Source organism: Prinia subflava, chromosome 5 (genome assembly GCF_021018805.1).
Source record: "Prinia subflava isolate CZ2003 ecotype Zambia chromosome 5, Cam_Psub_1.2, whole genome shotgun sequence".
Taxonomy (NCBI): Eukaryota; Metazoa; Chordata; class Aves; order Passeriformes; family Cisticolidae; genus Prinia; species Prinia subflava.
In genome coordinates, this window is record NC_086251.1 from 62,675,580 (window position 1) to 62,698,616 (window position 23,037).

Consider the following 23,037-nt stretch of genomic DNA (forward strand, 5'->3'; position numbering starts at 1 on the left):
ATCAAACTACAACCTCCAAAACTTACAAACCCAAAACTCAGACCACAACCCCAAACCCTCCAAACTCCATCTCCCAAACCCAATCAAAATACAACCCCCAAACCCACAAACCCAAACCCAATCAAAATGCAATCCCCAAAACTGACAAACCCAGAGCCAAACTCCAATCCTTAAAACCCACAAACCCAAAACAAAACTACCACCCCTAAAACCTCCAAACCCAAGCACAATCAAACTCCAACCCCCAAAATCTAACCTCCCAAACTAATCAAACTACAACTCCCAAATCCAAACCCACTCAAATACAACCCCTAAAACCTACAAACCCAATCAAACTACAACTCCCAAACCCCAAACTAACCAAGCTTCAAACCCCAAAACTTACAAACCCAAACCAAATCAAAATACAATCCCAAAACCTACAAACCCAGAGCCAAACTCCAAACCCAGAACAAAACTACAACCCCTAAACCCTCCAAACCCAAGCCAAATCAAACTACAACTCCCAAAATCTATGAACCCAAGCCCAATCAAAATACGATCCCCCAAACCTACAAATTCAAACTCACTCAAATGCAACCCATAAAACCCACAAACCCCAAACTGATCAGGTTTCCCAGAGCAGCTGTGGCTGTTCCTGGATCCCTGGCAGTGCCCAAGGCCAGGTTGGACACTGGGGCTGGAGCAGCCTGGGACAGTGGGAGGTGTCCCTGCCATGGCAGGGGTGGCACTGGGGATTTAAGCTCCCTCCTAACCCAAACCTCTCTGGGTTTGTGGGATTCCAGCACAGGAGCAGGAGCAGGGAGGAGTTTTCCCAGGAATGTCCCCAGCCCCTCCACATCCCCCTGTGTGCTGTGAGTGAGCCCAGCCCCACCGGAGCCTGGCAGTGCTGCTGGGGCAGCCACAGCCCAGCAGCCAAATTTAGCATCTAGGGCAGAGCTCAGTAACCTGATTTGGGCTGGCAGGGGTTGTGTAACTGCTCCACTTCCCAGAGCCACTCCAAACACTTTCTCCCAAACAAAACGCTGTGTCCCAGCCAGGGCAGCTTGTGCTGAGCAGTGAAAGGGCAGATTTGGAATTAGCACGTTCTGGCCTGAGCGTGCACAACTTGTGGAACCTTAAATTACCTGCTCAGCCCCCCTCTCACCCAGAGAGTTCCAGGGTGTACCAGCTCCTCAGAAAATAGGTCAGGAGCAGGAAAACAGCATCGCTCAGAGATTATTGTGCTCAATCAATGACCCTGCCTGGAGTCACTGATCCACTTCAAAAAACAAAACATATTTTGGCATAGAAAACAGGAACAGAAAAGTAAACTTAGCATATTCAAATTTTCGTTGTTAATGAGTAAATATCTGTGTTGTTATACCCATTCTGTTTCCCAGCACCTAAATTTAAGGCATCAAGTACCAGAATTGAAATTATCCCCTCTCTCCTCATAAGCTGCTTTGGAGGCACATTTTCTAACAAGATTCATCTGCCTGATGAAACCCTGGTGATGTTGCTATTTGAAACTCCAAGATAAATCTGTAGACAGCTACAGTGTGGATTTTTAACAATTAAAACTCCTTTAACTGGCAGCCTGAGTGAAACCATGCAGAATTCCCCCTTTGGTGTGCTCTGGCCAAGCAGATGCTGCTCCTCAAGCCCTCCCAGCCCTCCCCACTCCCCCTCTCCTCCAGGGCCTTGGAGCAGCTTTAAGCTCCTTTCCAACCCAAACCTTTCTGTGATTCCAGGAGCTCTTCTGACCATCTTTTCCATCTTTTCCCAAAACTCTGCTGCAGCACCAGTGATCCCAAAGCTCTGGTGCCCTGTGAGTGCCCTGCTGCCCTCCCTGAGCTCAGAACATTTGCTCATTACCCCTTCCAGGAACTGGTTAGGGAGCAGAAGAATCAATCCCTGTTTCCAGAACACACTTCAGGGGAAGAAGCTCTGTCAAATACATGGTTTTGGAGGTTTAAGTGTATTACATGAGATGATCTTTAAAAATTTATTTAGTTGAGTCCTGGAGGAAGCCCGAGGGACACAGAACCCCCAATTTCCTTCTTCCAAACTGAGATAATTCCCTCTCTAATGGCATCATACTAAATAGACTTGCTGGTTCTGTTGGGTTTTGCTTTCTGCTACCAAATAAACCAGCCAAAGATCCCTAAAAAAGAAAGATGATTACAAAATACAGCATATGTGCCCTGGCAAATATGGGAACAGGAGCAATAAAGAGGCTGAGGAGGTGAATGTTCAAGAACATCAGGAAATAAATGAAGGTGCCCAGAGCAGCTGTGGCTGCCCCTGGATCCCTGGCAGTGCCCAAGGCCAGGCTGGACAGGACTGGAGCAGCCTGGGACAGTGGGAGGTGTCCCTGCCATGGCAGGGGTAGGATTTGGGGTCCCTCCAGCCCAAACCATTCCAGGATTCCATAATAACAACCCCATTTACTGAGCCCATGCCCTGCCCCTGCTTGGCCATCCCTGCTCTCCCTGTGTTTAGCATTGGATTCCTGGAATGGTTGGGCTTGGAAGGACCTGCAGGACATCCAGCCCCACTCCCAAATCACTGTGACATCTCTGTCCTCACTGGGAGCACAAGCCCAGCACCAGGAAAAGCACCAAGCACCTGCAATTCCAGGTCTAAACAACCCAGCCCTGGTCTCAGCTGATGCTTGCTCTCAGAAATTTGGCAACAAGTTCAGCAGCAGCAATTCAAAGGAACTGCTCCAATTGTAGAGCTGAGATTTTGGGGCTCCCTGGCACCTCAACCCCCAAAACCAGCCCAGACTCTTCCACCTTCTCTGGAATCAGACGTTTGGCACATCTCAGAAGAGGATTTTAATCAGAATTTACTGGCAACGAGGGTCTAAAAAACCCAGATAAAACCATTTCATTGTCCTTACTTGAACCATTTTTAACTTTTCATTCAAGGTCTCCTGAGAAAAAAAGTCCAGCTGCCTGAAAACACCAAACTTCCCCCCAAAACACATCTGCTTTAAAACTCCAAAAGCTTGGGAAGCCTTCTGAGGTTCACTGGGATTCCAGAGTGTCCTGGGAATGTCTTCCCTGCTGGCAGGGAGTTCACCTGGAGGATCCCCTGACAGATGACAAATGACAGCTGATTTCAGAGCCAGCACTTCCAGGGTTATCCTGGGGTTAGGAGATGTTTCCCTCCCAAGGTGTTTGGAGTCAGAGGGTGAAAAACTGAGACAATCCCAAAGATTTGGGGATTTATTTTGTTTTCCTTTTGCAAAGCTGTGAGTTCCCACTGCCAGCTTGGAAATGGGAAGGATCCAGAGTGACCCTCCCAGTCTGGGCACTGAAATGAAGCATTCCTCATCTCCTAAGGAAAAACAAAGCACTGGCAGCTCCCCACTCCCTGAGAAACCTGGACAAATATCATCCCCACTAAAAGGATTACTCTGCCTGGCCTTATTTCCAAACAGCACAGTTTAATTTGCAAAAAATGCTTAAAAGAGATGGAATTATTTTGCAGAAGGACAACTTGATTTGTTCCTATGTTGCACCAAAAATCCCCCCGGGAGTAAATCCCCAGATCTGCCCCGCAGGCGTTGCTGTAGCAATAAAGCCCCCGGGGCATTAAAGGCTTTGCTGGATGTGTCTTTTCCAGGGGTCACATTTGGGCCTTTTTTGACTTTTTTATTTTCTTTTGACTGGGCCAACCTCTTCTCAAAGATTTTAAGAGCATGTAAATGCAACGTAATTTTTTGCCAATCATTTTCATCTCATCTATTAAGAAAAAAGCCTTCAAATCGACTTCTTTAAAGCTGTTAAACAAAATACAAATTTCTTGAACCATTGAATGAGTACAAGGAAAGGAAAGCCACACATCAGTGCATTTCTTCTCTAACAGAAAACACCCAGAAAACCACACAAATACCTCTTGTGCTGAGTTCTATTGAGTCACAACAAATCTCTGAATGAAATTCTGCCCAAGCAATAATCGAGCAAAAACTTCCAGATCATTTGGTTATTGACAGTAAAATAATGATTTGCCTGCTTTTATGTTTTATCCCCCAGTAAAAAAATCATCACTAAAACTGTGGTTTGAGGTTCCCTCTCTGGGGTATTTAAGGAAAGAGCTTTGGCCTGTATTGGTGTTAAACCCCTCTGTTAATTAAGCACGGTGAATGAACGTCAGCCAGATCAGCTGGGTGTGATCAGCCAGGGAATATTTATAGCAGGAGCCTGGATGCACAGCACACCCCTGCAAACCCCAGCAGAGAATCATGGAATGCTTGGAAAGGGCCCCAAACCCCACCCAGAGCCACCCCTGCCATGGCAGGGACACCTCCCACTGTCCCAGGCTGCTCCAGCCCCAGTGTCCAGCCTGGCCTTGGGCACTGCCAGGGATCCAGGGGCAGCCACAGCTGCTCTGGCAATTCCAGCCCAGCCAGGAATTCCCAATTCCCAATCTCCCATCCATCCCTGCCCTCTGGCAGTGGGAGCCATTCCCTGTGTCCTGTCCCTCCAGCCTTGTCCCCAGTCCCTCTCCTGGAGTCCCTTCAGGCCCTGGCAGGGGCTCTGAGGAGTGCCAGGACCCTTCTCTCCTGCAGGGGAACATTTTGGATGGCAGTGGGAGCATCCCTGCCCTGGGAACGCTGTCAGTGCCTCTCAGGGAAGGCAAGGATGACTTCAGGGCAGGATGAGGCAGCTCTCAGACAGGAGCTCAGTGTCAGAGCTGACTGATCAGCTCAGCTCAGGACAATGCTGCATCTTCCCTTTCTGTGGGACACTTTTGGTGCAGTTTTGGTGTCCCTGGAGCGGCAGCAGTTGGCTCAGTGTGAGAGAGAGCCCCAGAGCCTGTGAATTTAAACCCCTGGTGCCAGTGCTGCCTCCAGCCCTGCCAGTGCTCTGTTAGTCCCCAGGAGGCTCCCAGGGGGAGTGCCAGGCCCTGTGTCCCCTCTGGGCACACCCTGGAGGATTCCTCCTCTGAGAGGGGAATCTCCACACGGCTCCTCTGGGGAACACAAAGGGAGAAGCTGGAACTCGCACAGGGGGGCACAGGGGCAGCTCAGGGGGCTCAGCCTGCAGAAGAGGAGCTCAGGGGCCACCTTCCAATTCCTGAACCATTTCTCTCCTCCTGAAATCCTTCCTGTCCCAGCCCTGCCCTCTCCCTCTGTAGTGTCCCCAGCTGGGGCCAGGGGCTCTCCGAGGAGTCAGGAATGTCTCTGGTGGGGTGGGGAAGCTTTTCTGAGCCGGGCAGGTCTGTTCACAGCCTCCCTTTGACACCCTGGCAGCAAGGAGCACAACTACAATGTCTCCATTCTCCTCCTTGATTAGTCTGGTGTTATTCAGGAAACTCTGGCAGCTTAGCAACAGCTTCTGATGACCTAAAAAACTGCCACGTGCTGAAAGGCAACATTTGGGGAGCTAAGCTGGAGGGAAAAACAATGTGGTGAGCCCTGAAGCCTCCATCCACCTCTACACCCACTTCCTTGTGCCTTCCAGAGGGATTTCTGTACTCACCCCTGTCAGAAAACAAAATTCCCATCTCCCAAATAGCTCCCACCCATGTTTGTTTGGCTTAGCTCCTCTTATCCCTTAATTCTTAGAACAATTTGCTTTTTAGTTCAAAAAATCAAACTCAACAAGCCTCAAAACACAGATCTCCTGAAACACGCCTGGGGCTCCTGCCTGACTTTTCTGGGATGCTTCTGATACACACACACGATACCAAACTCTTCCCAATTCCTGGAATGGCTCTCATATCCCTCTTGGTGGCTTTGCTGCTCCTTGGCAATTGGAGCTTCTGCATTTACTGTCATTCTGTCACAAATTGATACTGGAACTCATTTAAAAATGACTGATTTAAGGGTGGGGAGGGGGTTTTCCTATGTAGGGAAACACTTCCTTTAAACAGTTCCTGTGGAAAAGATTAGGAATCACAGCATAGCAGTGGGAGGCAGTTTGAAACAAGATTAAATACACATAATCCATTTCAATTATTGGGTTTTTTAAAAAATGTCATTATTTTAAACTATTCTAACAGTGCATTCAGTTTGGGCACGTTTGTTACCTGCTGGTGCCTCATCAGCTCCATCATTTCCATGGCCCTGATGAAGAGGAGGCAGCGATCCGAGTGATCCACCAGGGACGTGGGGAGAGGCTGATTCTGCCAAATGCTCCACTCACACAGGGACAGCTCCCGCGCTGCCCCCGCCCCAGGCTCCTGCAGGGGAACAAGGAATTGTTGAGCAAAACTTCTCTGCCAGGGCCAAGAAATACGGAAATGCAGAGAAGGATTTCAACGTTCTCACACAGGTTTGAGTCTGGTCCAAAATAAAACATCAGGAGCAAGCTGGGCTAGGGGAAGGTGCCCAGGTTTATGATTCCCTTAAACCCACACCATCCTGGGACTCTGAGAATACAGCATCCTGCATGGAATTCCTAAAAACAGGAGCAGAACTTAATGGATACTGAGACTTCCTAATGTACTTTTACTTTATCAACCCAACTTCTAATTTACAGACCTCATTTTTTTACTTACAGACCCAACCTCAAAAACCCATTTCAAACACTGAATTTCTGAATTCTTAACCTCAGAAACCCACATGTAAATCTCAAAAAAGGCATTTTTATAACAGACTTCCTTCAAATCCAGAGTGAACTCTGGTATTTCCAGCATCCTTCAGGCCTGGTGTCAAGGGAAACACTGCATGGAACTCACTGGTGTTTCTTCCAGATTTTCTAAGGTTTCAAACTGAGCTCGAGGCAACACTGGCTCCTTTATCCCATCACTCTCCTTAATCCTGTAGAGTCTGTCCCATATTTCAAACTCCTCAGGTGACAAGGACCAGCTCTCATGGCAGTTCGTTTGCCTTTGGCCTGTGGGGGGAAACACAACAACAGGAAAACGTTACCTGCTGTAGGAAAAGGGAAGCACAGAACAAAAGAACTTGGCGTGGTACCAGGCACAGAAAAAATCTCTGAGCCACAATCAACACCAGATGCAGAGAATCTGAACCCAGGGACAAGCATCCAAAGAGTGTTAAATGCTTTATATGGATAAATATCATTAAACAGCTGTTTTGGGGAGGGCATCATATAAAAATAGAGAGACAGATACAAATGATTATCCCTAACAGAGTCAAATTCCTTCAACAGCCCTGGGAGGGAATGATTCCAAGGAATCAGAGTTGAGAATGTGATTGTTTCAGGCCAGATGTGTGAAGCTGGGAGAAAAATAATGAAGGTAATTTGCCTCCTGTGTCTGTGCAGACAGGATTTGGGATGAATCTGCAGCCCAGGCGCTTTTGGGAATTAATGCCACAGAAGAGGAATCAGCCTGGATCTCTCAATCCTCTCAAGTTCCAGCTGCCAGGGGCTGTGTCTGCACAGAGCAAACGCTGAGAGCCCAGCTCACATCCTGCTCAGGAAAACCTGGAAAAATGAAACAACACTGATGTTTTTAAGGCTATCACTAAAAAATCCCAAAAGATCAACCTGCTATGAACTATTTCTGACTGAACTGGAGGAGCTGTCCCATTCCTGAAGAGAAAACACCCACTCCAAGGGTCTGGCAGAGGAGTGAAAAAGAGACCCAAAGGAAAAGGAAATGAAGAACAATTCTCAGAGAAGCATTTGGAATCATGGAATGTTGAGTGGGAAGGCACCCACAGGGATCACAGGCTGTCCTGGGCTGCAGTGCAGGATGTGACCAGCAGTGATTCTGTTAAACCCAGCTGGGGCAGGGCTCTTTATCCCTTCCAGGACCCATCCTCCCTCCAGGGGATCTCTGCTGTCCAGGGGCCATCGAGGCTCCCTGCAGGGCTGATCCAATTCCATCATCCATGGGAGATGCTGCACCCAGGGGAGGAGCCCGGCATTCCCACCTGGATAAACCCTGGGATTCAGAGCCCAGCACAGCCTGTGTGCTCTGCATTCCCACCTGGATAAACCCTGGCATTCAGAGCCCAGCACAGCCTGTGTGCTCTGCATTCCCACCTGGATAAACCCTGGCATTCAGAGCCCAGCACAGCCTGTGTGCACTGCATTCCCAATGGATAAACCCTGGGATCCAGAGCCCAGCACAGCCTGTGTGCACTGCATTCCCAATGGATAAACCCTGGGATTCAGAGCCCAGCACAGCCTGTGTGCTCTGCATTCCCACCTGGATAAACCCTGGCATTCAGAGCCCAGCACAGCCTGTGTGCACTGCATTCCCACCTGGATAAACCCTGGCATTCAGAGCCCAGCACAGCCTGTGTGCTCTGCATTCCCAATGGATAAACCCTGGCATTCAGAGCCCAGCACAGCCTGTGTGCACTGCATTCCCACCTGGATAAACCCTGGGATCCAGAGCCCAGCACAGCCTGTGTGCTCTGCATTCCCAGAGGAACACCAGCCCCATCTCACCCCACGGCACCTCCAGAGGAAACTGCCCCTGCTCCAGGATCATCTCTGCTCCCACAGAGCCACAGCTGCCCTGCAGGAGGGCTGGGCTGGGCTGCTGCAGCCCCTGACCCACAGGGTGCCAGCCTGGGTCTGACCCTGGCAGGGTTTGCTTCTTGCTTGTTTGCTTTTTGTACTACTGCATTTTTATTTTTGATATTCCTAGTACAGAACTGTTATTCCTATTCCCATATCTTTGCCTGAAAGCAAAATTTCAAAATTATAATAATTTGAAAAATTATAATTATAATAATTTCAAAATGATAATAATTTGGAGGGAGGGGGTCTACATTCTCCATTCCAAGGGAAGCTCTGGCTTTCCCTGGCAGACACCTGTCATTCCAACCCAGGACACAGAACCATGGAATATCCTGAGCTGGAAGGACCCACACAGACCATCCAGCCCAGCCCTGTCCCAGCCCTGACACCCCAACAATGCCCCTGGGCACCCCTGGCAGCAGGGCTCAGGCTCCTGGAGCTGTGCCAGCCTCGGGGCCGTGCCCATTCCCTGCTCCCCAGGATCTGCTGCCATCCAGCCACAGCAGTGACTCCAGGGCCGTGTTCCTGCTCCGTGGGACAGGGACACGATGATCCCGGGACATCAGCCCAGGTGAGGAGCCTCGGAGCAGCTGGCACAGCCCGGGAACAGAGGATTCCCAGAGCTCTGGGATTCTTGCTGGGAGCACAGGGAGGACTGTGGCCACCCAGAACATTTCCCAGACACAAAGACAGAGGGACCTGCACAAACAGGACTGCTGTCACCAGAGAACGGGAGCACCAGAGAACATTCCCATCCTCAGCCAGGCTGATAAGGCTGTTTGGATCCTTGGGAATCACCACGTCCCACAGTCCCTGGCACAGCCTCTTCCCTCCATGGGAAGCAGCTGGTGCTGTCCCATGGGGAATTATCCTCCAGAACATTCTGAGTTAGGGATGCCAGGCACTACCAGATACAAACACAGCGCTCAATCCACATTATTTTCCTCTTTTTTTCCCAAAACCAATGCACTTCCATTGTTCTTGAAGTGGGAGGAGAGCAGGAATTAGCCACGGGCAACTGGAAAGGCACAAAAACCCCACAGAGGACCAAACAGTAATGCAGGTGTTGGTCATCTTAAACAGTGAGTCCAAACCAATTACCACTAGGATAAACCGAGCAATTACAGAAATAACGTGAAATTGTAAAATCAAACAAACCCCACGGTTATTGATGCTCAAAACTGACCCATCTGAAATGAGGGAGTAGAAGAATTGTGGAGAACCAGCAGAAGAATTAAGAAAATGAGATTTCACCTGAACAAAAGCCAAAAGAAAAAGGAATTACTGGTAGATTGAAATGAGATTCAGCTCCCAGGAACAGCAGTATTAACATGCTCCTCACTTTAGCAAACTCTTAAACAAACCCCAAACAAACAAACCCCAAAAATCAGAGAGAAAAAAGAATCTTAAAATACAGGAAATTAGATAAGAGGCTTATGGAGTCAAGGGATTTTTTGCTGCACTTGTTGAAGGAGAGCTCTGAAAACCGGAGCACACACTTGGTTAATGAGGGGGCAGCACAAGATACTGGATCCTTCTGGGGCTGACAGACAAAAGTTATGGAAGAGGTTTTGAAGTGAAAAGAGGGGTGTAAAATTAATAGAAAATGGATCAAATTAAGAAGAACAAGAAATGTATATTTCTTCAGGTAATGAGTGAGAGGATCAGAGAAGACAGCCTGAAGCTGTGCCAGGAAATTCCATGGCAGGAATTTCTTCATGGAAAGGGAGCTCAGGCCTTGGAACTGCCCAGGGCAGTGCTGGAGTGCCCATCCCTGGAGGGATCTAAAGCCCTGTGGCACTTGGGGACACGGGGCAGTGGTGGCCTCGGCAGTGCTGAGGGATGGTTGGACTCAGAGGGGTTTCCCAACCTAAATGATCCCATGATTGTATTTATTTTGACAAGAAAACAAGGAGAGTGCTTGAAATTCTTATGACAACTCAGCCCATGACAGCTCAGTTTCTTCCATGGAGAAACCTGAGGATGAACTGGACCTCAACAACCAAGAGAGAGCAGAGATCAGAACACACCCAGCTCACCCACTGCTGCCAGCTTTACCCATTTTTATCCTGGAAAGGGGCACAAAAATGAAGAGAAAATGCAAAAAAAAAAGAAATCAACTCCTGTCTTTGTCCTCTTTTAGAGCTTTACCCTGAGTGTCACCAAAATCAGGAGCAGCCCCTGGTTCACCCAGCAACGAAGGGGACTCAGCACAAGGCTGGTGCTCAGTGACCTGCACAGGGCAGCCCTGGCTGGCAGGAGGGCACTGAGCCCTGGCTACCCTGGGGACTCAGCCCTGGCCACCCTGGGGACTCAGTCCTGGCCACCCTGGGGACTCAGCCCTGGCCACCCTGGGGACTCAGCCCTGGCCACCCTGGGGACTCAGCCCTGGCCACCCTGGGGACTCAGTCCTGGCCACCCTGGGGACTCAGCCCTGGCCACTTTGGGGACTCAGTCCTGGTCACCTTTGGCAAATCAACCCTGGCCACTTTGGGCACTCAGCCATGGCCACCTTGGGGACTCAACCATGGCCACTTTGGGCACTCAGCCATGGCCACTTTGGGGACTCAACCCTGGCCACTTTGGGCACTCAGCCATGGCCACCTTGGGGACTCAACCATGGCCACTTTGGGCACTCAGCCATGGCCACTTTGGGGACTCAACCCTGGCCACTTTGGGCACTCAGCCATGGCCACTTTGGGGACTCAACCCTGGCCACTTCAGGGTCTCAACTTTGGCCACCTTGGGCACCCAGAGTCCCCCAGCCCTGGGGAGCTGCACATGTGGCTCACACGAGAGGCCCTGGGTAATTCCAGTCCTGCAGTGCTGCTCCCACAGCAGGAACATTCCCAGCATTATCGTTTGCTTTCTGCCCTCCCTGCTCGTTTCTCTTTTCTAGGACAGACCAACAAATGCTCCAAAATGATTATTTTCATTCCATGTTGTGCTCTGATTGCTTTCCAGCAGCTGTGTCTGTTTAATCAGAAATAAGAAGTTTCCCAAGGCTTTGAGTTTCTTCTTTTAAGAAGTTGCTGTTGGTCTTTACAGAAAGCACTAATAAGGAGGAAGAGCATGAAAATTCCAAGTATTTATAAAAAGTAGCTCTTTTTTCCTATCTTAGGATTGTGTTCAGTTTCCTGAGCATCCCCATGCCACTGAACTGCATCAGCTAAAAAGCCTCCAAGAGAATTTTCCTACTTTTCCTGCAAGAGAGTCTGCACAATTCATAAATATCCTGCCTTTCATTTCTCCTTTCCCCCACATCAAAATCCTCTGGTTTTCAAGCATTTCTTGTTTATTGCCATTTCCAAAGCCTCAATGCCCAGAGCAGCTGTGGCTGCCCCATCCCTGGGGTGTCCAAGGCCAGGCTGGACAGGCTTGGAGCAGCCTGGGATAGGGGAAGGTGACCCTGCCCATGGGAACTGCAAAGTCCCTCCAACCCCATCCAGCCTGGGGTTCTGTGATTCTGTGATGAACATTTGCCTCCTCTGCCTGCAGCTGGAGTTTCTGACCTTCAGTGAGAGACAGATGAACAAAGCCTGACTCAGGCTCTGGGTGTGCAAGGGCAGAGCTGTGAGGATGCCCAGGAAAAGCCCTGAGCAGAGTCTGAGCTGGCAGAGTGACCCCGCAGAGCCCTCAGCCCCCGCGAGAGAGGGCTGCAAGTGCTGCAAACACCATAATCCTCTTACCAGGGCCACAGGCAAGGAGAGCAGATCTGTGCTGCAGGGAGCTGGATCTCCTCTCTTTGGAAAGCATCCTCGAGGTGCTGGGCTCCTGTTTTTCTGCAGTGATAAACATTTTGTGCACTTTGGGGTTGATGCCTTCTGGAACCATCCGCGGGCTGTGCTGGTAGAAACGAAGGGCTTTGCTGCCTGAAATGGCTTTGTGGATGCTCCTTTTGTTACACTGGCTTTGGTTGTACGTCTGAAAGGGGAGGGAAACAGATAAATCATCTGCTGATCGATTGTTGTTTCACAGCATTTGATCACAGCTAAAAGAACACCTCAATGGCTGTGGGGTCTCTCATTTTATTTCTGTTCCCTCAGCAAGGTGGAGTTTGGTGTGGGGATTTTGAATGGACCAGAAGCAGGCACAGCCCTGGAGAGTGAGAAAGGAGCACAGCCCCGGCCTGGGGGAAGTTACAATCTGCCACTGATACAGGGATGATGTAAATTAGATTACATGGGAAGCAGGCAAAGGAGCTCAGGCAATAAAAAGGCCTAAGATGATTTGTTGATGTCATGAGTGCTCTGAGTCCTTTTAATTGCACCCCATTTTATTGTGCAATGGAGAAACTGGGCAAAGCTGCAGGAAGGGAGGGGAGGAACTGGGGCCTCCCTCTGGAAGGGGCTCCCCCAGAGGGGTTTTGTGCTGTGCCCCTCCCCAAGGCCCTGCCACAGCCTGGCTGGCACAGGGGACAGCTGTGATCCCACCTGGCAGGGATCTTTTCAGGGAGCAAAAAAAGTAAAACTGGAGGAGGCCCACAGGCAGCTCTGAAAACCCCCCCGTCATTCCAAGAAATGAATTTCAATCCTAGAACAAACCCCAATGTCACCATGAGTTTTCCTGGTTTTCTGAGTGTTCATATTAAAGGAGAAGTTTTCACTTCTCACGCTCTGTTCACATAAATAAGAGATTGCTTTTTGTAAATACTGTCATTGTTTTTGCATTCTTCTTGATTAGAGGAGGGTGTTGGTTGACAGTCTGTTTGACCAGCGTGGTTGAGAGGTGGGAATTCCACCCTCCAATCCACAGTCACATTTCTAAAAGTATATAATGGATAAAATAAACAAATCAGGGCTTTCTGTGGCTGCTCTGATTTCTCCAAAGTTCCAAGTGTCCCTGTGGTCATTTCAGTGTGGCAAACAGCGACACCTCCGTGTTTTCAGGACAGAAAAACATGGTGTTACCAAATAACCAGGATCCCAGAGCTGTGACACTGCTGGCTTTTCCCTCCCCTGTGCTTGCCTGGGCTGAGCAGCTCCAGGGGACATCCCAAGGCCTGTCCCAGCTCCAGAGGACATCCCAAGGCACAGCCCAGCTCCAGGGGACATCCCAAGGCACAGCCCCACAGCTCCAGGGGACATCCCAAGGCCATCCCCACAGCTCCAGGGGACATCCCAAGGCAAAGCCCAGGTCCAGGGGACATCCCAAGGCACAGCCCAGCTCCAGGGGACATCCCAAGGTCCATCCCAGCTCCAGGGGACATCCCAAGGCACAGCCCAGCTCCAGGGGAAATCCCAAGGCACAGCCCCACAGCTCCAGGGGACATCCCAAGGCAAAGCCCAGCTCCAGGGGACATCCCAAGGCACAGCCCAGCTCCAGGGGACATCCCAAGGCAAAGCCCAGCTCCAGGGGACATCCCAAGGCACAGCCCAGCTCCAGGGGACATCCCAAGGCACAGCCCAGCTCCAGGGGACATCCCAAGGTCCATCCCAGCTCCAGGGGACATCCCAAGGTCCATCCCAGCTCCAGGGGACATCCCAAGGCACAGCCCAGCTCCAGGGGACATCCCAAGGCACAGCCCAGCTCCAGGGGACATCCCAAGGTCCATCCCAGCTCCAGGGGACATCCCAAGGCACAGCCCAGCTCCAGGGGACATCCCAAGGCACAGTCCCACAGCTCCAGGGGACATCCCAAGGCACAGTCCCACAGCTCCAGGGGACATCCCAAGGTCCATCCCAGCTCCAGGGGACATCCCCACAGCTCCAGGGGAAATCCCAAGGCACAGCCCCACAGCTCCAGGCTGGCCTGGGAACACCTGGGAGCCATGGAATAAACACCGAGCTCATGGAAATTCCTGCCAAGGTCTCCCAGACTGCACTTACTCCTTTCTCCCAATGAAACATCTCCAAAAAGCTTTGTGATTGACCTGAACTGCTTTGATTAAAAACAACCTTTAAACCAAACCAAGCAGAACAAAAAAGCCCTGAAAACCGAAACAAAGAAAAACAAAAACCAAAAAAAAACAACCCCAAAATCCAAACAAATTCCCATAGATTAGGACATGGGCATTTCTTATTTAGCTGCAAATTAAGTGATGGGTAGGAACCTCCACATTGAGCCTCTTTCCAGTTCTGATAAACTTAAAAACTCCAACAACAACCCCAAAAGACACCCTGAAGAAAAAACAAATAAACCCCAAAATACAATATTAACTTGCAATTAAACTTATTTCCTGAACTCAATTTTTTTAAAAAATATATATACACAATGACTGTTCTACCTGGGGGAAGGTTCTGCTTCAAAGATACCTGAGAAAATCTGGAGAACGCAGTAATCCAACTACTTAAGTGAAGCCCTAAGGAATTTAAGGGACTATTTTATATCCCATTACAGAGCAGAGCTTTCAATAGTAACCAGCCCCTGTAAGCAGCATGAGAAAATATCTGTTTACAAGCTCTGCTCAGGTTTATAATTTTTAACTCTCATCCCTTCAAAGGGGAAACTTTTTTCCCTTCAGGGAGGATTCTTGGCAGTCTCATTCAGAATTAAATCCCTGCCACCTACAAATCCCAACAGAGCTACAGCATGGACTGGAATAAATGAAATAATACCAAGAGTCTGAAATTTTGGGTTTACAGTTGATTTCCACAGATCTTGGATTTGTTGTTTTGCAGCTCCTTTCACCGGTGATGGCAGCAGGGAGAGCCCAGCCTGCTGTGCCCAAATCCTGCCCCAGTGCCACCCCAAGGACAGGGCAGTGGGATGCAGCTGGCACAGCTGGGGTGGGGTCCCCCAGCTCCCAGCACATCTCCAGGGGGTCACGGATGTCCCCAGGGACAGTCTGTACTCAGAGATGATTAATTACGCTCTGCTTGAGTGCTGGGCTGCAGGAGCCCAGCCAAAGTGGATTTGCACCTAAGCCGATCTCCTCATCCTCACACGCAAGAGCGCGGCCGCTAAAGCCAGCTCTGAGCGCCAGTGGCGTCACCAGCCCAGCCTGCAGCAGCGTCAGCACCCGGTGTCATCACCAGTGTCCCCTCCCAGTGCCACCCCTGCCCCGCACCTCCCTCTGCACCCCTGGAAATCCCCTGGAATCCCTGAGTTTAACATTCACTGACATGGCAGGCTGGGAGAGCTGGGAATGTTCCCCTGGAGAGGAGAAGGCTCCAGGAGAGCTCAGAGCCCCTGGCAGGGCCTGAAGGGGCTCCAGGAGAGCTGGAGAGGGACTGGGGACAAGGGCTGGAGGGACAGGACACAGGGAATGGCTCCCACTGCCAGAGGGCAGGGCTGGCTGGGAGATTGGGAATTGGGAATTCCTGGCTGGGCTGGAATTGCCAGAGCAGCTGTGGCTGCCCCTGGATCCCTGGCAGTGCCCAAGGCCAGGTTGGACACTGGGGCTGGAGCAGCCCAGGACAGTGGGAGGGAGGTGTCCCTGCCATGGCAGGGGGCAGAACTGGAGGATCTTTCAGGTTCCTTCCCTCCAAAGCCACTCCAGGGTTCTGTGCTAGAGTTTCCTGTAACACTGAATGAGGAGGCTGAGCAGAGACTCACCAGCTTCACCCCAAGGGACAGCTCTGATCTTTGCTCCCTGGGACAGGGACAAGACCCAGGGAAGGGCTGGAGCTGGGCCAGGGCAGGTTTAGGTTGGATTTCAGGAAAGGTTCCTCCCCAGAGGGTGCTGGCACTGCTCAGTCTCCCCAGGGAATGGGCACAGCCCCAGAGCTCCAGGAGCCTTTGGGCAGCGCTCCAGGGATGCCCAGGGTGGGACTGTTGGGGTGTCGGTGCTGCTCCCCGCGGGTCAGGCCCCCCCTGGCCCCGGCCGTGCCCCTCACCCTCTCCTCGCGGCCCTGGGCCAGGATGACGACGATGCGGCCGTGGCGGCGGCGGCCGGTGCGGCCCATGCGCTGCACCAGGCGCACGGGGCTGCGCTGCGCGTCGAAGCACACGATCAGATCCACCTCGCCGATGTCCAGCCCCTCCTCGCCCACGCACGTGGACACCAGCGTGTTGTAGCCGCCCTCGCGGAACCGCCGCACCACCTGCGGGGACACGGGCGGGACTGAGCCTCAGCCAGGAACAGCGATCCCAATTACGGAACAACCACGGGCTGTCTTTGCACATTTCCCAGCTGCTGCCTCGGGATCAAACAGCACACCCAGGGGACCAACACCGGCATTCCAACTCTTTAACTCTTCATCTTAGACTTAAACTAACTCCTAAACTAACTCTTTAACTCTTAAACTAACTCTTAAGCTAACTCTAACTCTTGAGCTAACTCCTAACTCCAACTCCTAACTCCAACTCCTAACTCCAACTCCTAACTCCAACTCCTAACTCCAACTCCTAACTCCAACTCCTATCTCCTAACTCCTAACTCCAACTCCTAACTCCAACTCCAACTCCTAACTCCAACTCCTATCTCCTAACTCCTAACTCCAACTCCTATCTCCTAACTCCTAACTCCAACTCCTATCTCCTAACTCCTAACTCCAACTCCTAAAATAGAGTTTTTTCTCTAAAATAAAGGGAAAAAAACACACCTTATTCTGTCTCCACCCACAGTATTCTTGTAAGACTGATCCTCTCAAGTTAGCAATTAAATATTTTAGGGGTTGTCTTTCTTTTAGCTTTGCTAGATCAGAATTTAATGCTAGATCTTATCCTTCCTTCCTAGAAGAAAAATGAAATTCCCACAGCATGTGTTCGCATTTTCCCCCAGATTTTGGACATCTAAATTTAGCAGTTGTTAATATAATGTAAATATATAAATTACTGATCTATTTTTTTCAGCGAGTACAATCTTGGCTACTCTGGAAACCACTGGACTTCACTAACACCACTTAAAGCTCGGCCCCTGACACACAGTCCACACCCCTGGGGTTATTTTCACAATTGATGCCCTTTATCACCAATTCCCAGTGCCGGGCTGGTTCCCACCTCCAGCTGCTCCCTCTGGGTGAAGCCCTTGGTGCCCTTCCCCGAGGAGTGTCCCACGAAGGTCATGGCGCGCACGGCCGGGCGCAGCCGCGCCAGCATCTCGGCGATCTCCTGCACGCTGTCCCGGAACGAGGAGAAGATCATCACCCGCGTGTCCCCTGCACTCCTGCCTTCCTCTGCTGGGTTTGAAACGGCAGGTTTTAATGGAATCAGCGATAAAAAAGGACGAGGCAGCCCCCACAAGTTACACATTCACAGTTCTTATCCCACGTAATTGAAAGAGAAAATTGCCAGAAAATGCTCCAAGATCCACCTCCTTGAGAAACTCCTCTTTGCATCAAAGCAAGCTCTACTTCTGGAGAGTGTGAGAATGGGAATGTCTTGACCTGAGGCACCCTTACTGAAGTCACTCTGCAAAGCTGGGGTTGGATGGGAAGTGTTTTGGAATGAAGCTCACCATGCCGTTGTCCCCATGTCCCCAGTTTAGGACCCTCGGGACAGCAGAACCAGAATCCCAGAATCCCAGAATGTTTGGGTTGAAGGGACCTTAAATCCCCTCCAGTGCCACCCCTGCCATGGCAGGGACACCTCCCACTGTCCCAGGCTGCTCCAGCCCCAGTGTCCAACCTGGCCTTGGGCACTGCCAGGGATCCAGGGGCAGCCACAGCTGCTCTGGGAATGAATGGAACAGAAAGGGCTGGTGCTGTTCCAGGTAAGGCTGATGGCTTTGGGCAGGAATTCCCTCCCTTTCCATCTCAAATGTAGGGTTTTTAGAGTGGAGGTAAAAGGAGGGAGGGAGGACAGAAAGAACTCTGAATGGGAAGGGGAAAAAAGGAGTGAATTGTATTAAATGCATTGGGACATATCCAAAAGTTAAAAACCCAGAACTGGGAAACAAAGTTGCCTGCTAGAAAGCCTCAGTCATTTCAAAGGTTTGCTGAGAACACTGCATCCAAGAGAGGAAAAAAACACAATAAAAAGAGGGAAGGACAGGTCAGAAATTATCAGAACTTCACAGTGCACAAAGATCCAAACAGGCAAGATAAAAGTGAACAAGATGCAATACAAATGTTATTATCACTCCTGTCATCATTCCAAAGGCTGGAATCAAGCAGCTGAAACATCCCAAAATCAAAGAGAGCTGAATGATGTTCTCATTGAGATGAAAAAGAATGAGAGACAGGTGAATGTAACTGAAAGGTTTGAACTTCTAATTGATGCCTCAGAGTTGTTAATTCTTATCCTCAGGCTGGATATCAGAGCTTTTATCCTCAATGCCCTTAAACGTGTTCATGGAGCTGTGCAGGAGGGGCTGGCAGCAGGGCCCTGAGGGGAGGCTGCCAGGACAACCTGGCCAGACCAGCAGCAAAGGTGGCAGCCCCAGGAATGAGCTCCCTGTCCCTGTTTTACTCAGCTGTTAAAGCACTTTATGTCAAATTAATTAAGAGAATTTATAGGAAGTTTTATCCCAGAGAAATCTTACAGTGAAGTTCTTCTAGAGGGAAAGGTGCACAAAAAATCAAAGCCATAAAGCAGCACAAAGGAGGAAATCAGTCAGGAGGATATTCCTTGTTTCCATTCCCAGGTTTTCCTCAGAGTTGTTGGTGCTCACCAGAACATCCCTGTTTCCAGGATTTGAAGTGTTCTATTACGATTTCCTCCAATTTCTTTAATTTTGGATGGCTGTAGACAAATTCCCTCTTCTTTTCCAATGCTGGAAAGGATATAAAGTAAGAAAAGGTGTAAATAAACCTGCAACAAGCAGGAAGGTTCAGTGAACTTCACTGCATCCCACTGTAATTACCTGAGTCCTGATACTGATTCTAAACAAAACAATAAACTGCTGACAGAAGAACATTTGCTAAACCCAGGTTTTGAGAAAATGCTGTTACTTTTGTTAGAGCCACACTGGAAAAGACTTACAGTGGAACAGTTGTATTTTAACCTTCATTTTAGAGCAAATTAAAAACTTCACCCACAGGAAACTTGCTTGAAAGTAGCTAAAACCACCAAGGGGAGAGAGAGAAGGAGGAGAATATTGGGAATTCAGTGTGGAATGAAGAGCAGCAGCCAGCGCAGCACAACTTTTAAACAGGAATATTTTGTCCCGAAGAGGGGACTCCTGACCTGTTGTGCTCTTGCAAACAGCTCCACTCTCAGGGGTCCCAGCAGTGTGGGAGAACATGTCCTGCAGCTGCTGGTAGAGCTCCATGAAGTCCTGGTTGCGCCCCAGCTCGTTCTTGGTGCGGGATAACCCTTGGGAGAGAGCGGGAACACCTCAGGATCCCGTTTGCTTCCCCGGGCACACTCTGCCTTTAACACCAGGGGAACAGAACACCAAACCCATCTGCAGCCCCTCATGCTTTCAGGTGTTTGTGCCAAACCAGCCTCACAGTGAGCTAAATGAACTGAGGAGCTGAGAGGAAGGATGCTCCTGAGGACACCTCACCTTTGGAGCCATCCATGATTCCCCCCAGGTAGATGAACAAGGAGCGGATTCCCATCTGCAGCAGCAGCTCGTAGCCATGGTACAGACTGATGCAAAGGGCAAAGTCTCCTTCAATGATGCCTTGATGGATTCCCTGGGGACAAAAGCAGACTCTGGCTGAATTAGGAAGTGGCTGAGGAGCAGGAATCCCACTGCAATTCCTGCCCAAAGCCAGAGCGACACCTGAGCAGCAGAGCAAACCCCACAGCGATGCCCAGGAAGAGGTTTGTCCTCCAGAGCCCTCAGACTGCACAATGCTCAGGGAAATCAATCCTCTTCCACCTCCAAAACACCTCTGTTAGCTCCCAAAATCAGCTCACCAGCCCTCAGACCCCGAGAGCATTTGGGAAAACCAGGGATTTCTGGCACATCCACCCAGGCTGCAGAATTAAGTCAGGAAAGCTGCCTTGCTTACAGTGAAGGAGATTTCCCAATGCTCTTTTTGAGGCACACAGTCCTTTTTTTAGGCAATTTTCTTTAAGTTTACAAAATTTGACCATTCCATGAGGATCTACCAAAAAACAGGAGCAGGAATATACCTTTGAGGGGAAAATGAAAACTTGGCTGTCAGTGATTACAATGTAAGTTCTCAAAGCAATTTCACTTAAATGGAGCTCTTAATCTTTTCCTTATCTCTTCTACACTGGCATCCTGAGACGTGGAACAATTAGGAATATTTTATAGATTTCATAAATGATCTTAAAGATCCCATCCATCCCAAATCATGCTGTGATTCTATGACATTTTATTCCATGGCTAAAAACAGAAATCTACTTAAAATGTCTCCAGAAATGTTGTAACGATGGATTATTCCTATTTATTCACCACTTTAATAGCATGAAATAAATAAAGAACTTACTGCATGTTGTGCAGAGGGGTTCTTCCTGTACTGATCCCTTGCCAGGATGATCTGGTACTTGGTCAGGCTGGGAATTTCCCTCCTGGATAAAACTCCCATCTTAATCAGGCGCCCAGCAAACGCTTCCAGCACCTGCAACCAAAAGCCAGCACAGGTGAAGGGAGGGGTGAGCCCTTTGAAATGACTTTATTTTTATAGATCCTACTCAACAGAACATGAGCAGTTCATTGGTTTTATCTGAGACACAGGATTTTTCAAAGTGAGCTCTGCTGAATTCCGAGTGCTTTGTTACTGTACCAGGTGCTCTGCCTTGTGGAAGGTTCTCCATCATCAGGAAGTTTTTAGGTTAATTCCCAAAATTCCTGCCAGAGCACTTGGACAAGGCTCTCAGGCACAGGGTGGGATTGTTGGGGTGTCCTGTGCAGGGTCAGGAGTTGGACTCCATGATCCTGGGGGCTCCCTTCCCACACTCTCCTGCCCCAGGGTGCCTCTGGATCCATCCAGGAAGCGAGGAGGGGAAACTCCCCCTGGATCTGGGATGGAACAAGGGCTGAGCCAGCAGAGAGGGACAGGAATGGGATGGACACGCAGGAACAGAACAGGGCTGCAGCTGCCCTCTCCCTGCTCACCCTCCAATGGCAGTCTGATCCCAGGAACTCCTGGATTCACCTCTGAGAAGACCAAAGTGGGTGAGGGACTGGCCAAGGTGTCCAGAATCCATGTGTGGAAGGGATGGGAGTGGAGCAGAGAGGAGCGGGCACAGGCACAGCAGCGTGTCCCATTTCCTGCAGAACCCACCCCAAAACACAGCTTGTTTGCAAACATCACATGCACCTGCTTTCCACCTCGGTGCAGCAAGGACAATAACCTGCACTAATGCATCTTAATCCTGTTTTTCCTCTTTGTTTCCAGCCTTAGGTGGTCAGGATTTTTCCACAGACTTGGTTTGGCCTGAGTGCTAACTCTGCCATAATTGCAGTAATCAGATTTGTCCTCCAAACACTGTTCACAGCCTGCTGGCCCCCTTGGCCAAGGGCCCCAAAAACACCTCAGTGCACAAGGACAGGCATCTCCAGAGCTGACTGACAGTTTCCCAGTGCTAGTTCCATGCACACTGTGCTTCCCAAGTTCTCCAGGTGCTCCACCAACTGCCCTAAAAGGGCTACAGAGTCACAAATGCTTCATCTCTTTAGTGTCCCTCCAGCCCACTGAAAAGCATCCACCCAAACCAATAAAGCCAGGCCTAAGTCAGGCTTCCACCACTGATCCCAGCAGGCCTGGAGCTGGTGGGGAGAAAATGTCTTGGCAGGTAAAGAAAGGCACGTGTAGAACTCAACCTGTGTTTATCCCTGAGTAACAACATTCCATTTGTTACCCCAGGCACTGCCCCATGCTGGGTTCCCCAATCCTGCCAGGATGCACAAATATCCTTAACCAGCACATGCTGCTCATGCTCTGGCAGTGCAGGGGCAGCTCAGTCTAACTTCTGTCTGCTTGCTTTGATTTACTCCTATAGCTCAGTTTATAATTTAGTTTTTAATATTTTTTATTTATAGGTCTTCTTTTATCTTCTTATTCTGTGTGCAGATTGCCTGTGTGGCATTAAAATGAAAACAGAATCACAGAACGGTTTGGGCTGGAAGGGACCTTAAATCCCATCCAGTGCCATGGCCAGGAACACTTTTCACTGTCCCAGGCTGCTCCAGCCCCAGTGTCCAACCTTGGGCACTGCAGGGATCCAGGGGCAGCCACAGCTGCTCTGGCAATTCCAGCCCAGCCCTCCCCACCCTCCCAGCCAGGAACTCCTTCCCAATATCCCATCTAAATCTAACCTAAACCCCTAAGGAACAGAGTGGGAATAATTGCCATCGTCACTGAGAGCAGCATTAATCCCCCAAAGAATCAAAAACGCAAGGAGGAATGTGGAAGGGTGAAGGGAAGCTTGTGACAGCCCCAGCTGAACTGGGAGAGCTGTGCTGGGGAATTTCCACCCTGCCCATCCACGGCCACAGGTCGCTCCAAAGAGCAAACTGCAGCACAGGGTAAGCAGCTTACAGCAGATAAAGGAAAACACAGCCATGGAGCACAATTCTGAGTGCTTTGGTGCATCTTGGGCTGCTCCTCTCCCAAGGGACTGGGCTGGAATTGCCAGAGCAGCTGTGGCTGCCCCTGGATCCCTGGCAGTGCCCAAGGCCAGGTTGGACACTGGGGCTGGAGCAGCCTGGGACAGGGGGAGGTGTCCCTGCCATGGCAGGGGTGGCACTGGGTGGGATTTAGGGTCTCTTCCCACCCAAACCATCCCATGACTTTACCCTGGGCCATGGGATGGGAGCCAGCCCCTCCCTGCCTGCCCCGTGTCCTTCCCAAGC

At 50.2% G+C, this 23,037-nt stretch overlaps 1 protein-coding gene across 2 annotated transcripts in view; it reads right to left on the minus strand.

The window, feature by feature from the left end:
• The window catches only part of FANCM (FA complementation group M), a 54,350-nt gene that overhangs the window by 10,824 nt on the left and 20,489 nt on the right, over positions 1-23,037 (minus strand). The window contains exons 5-13 of one of the 2 annotated variants that reach the window (XM_063399752.1): positions 20,669-20,800; positions 19,771-19,903; positions 19,449-19,577; positions 18,934-19,035; positions 17,322-17,497; positions 16,217-16,423; positions 12,128-12,362; positions 6,676-6,833; positions 6,025-6,177 (exon numbers count right to left, since the gene is read on the minus strand). In XM_063399752.1, the coding sequence (XP_063255822.1) occupies positions 6,025-6,177; positions 6,676-6,833; positions 12,128-12,362; positions 16,217-16,423; positions 17,322-17,497; positions 18,934-19,035; positions 19,449-19,577; positions 19,771-19,903; positions 20,669-20,800 (1,425 nt within the window). Of the gene's footprint in view, positions 1-6,024; positions 6,178-6,675; positions 6,834-12,127; positions 12,363-16,216; positions 16,424-17,321; positions 17,501-18,933; positions 19,036-19,448; positions 19,578-19,770; positions 19,904-20,668; positions 20,801-23,037 lie in introns of both variants that reach the window. The other variant, XM_063399751.1, reaches the window with a different exon arrangement.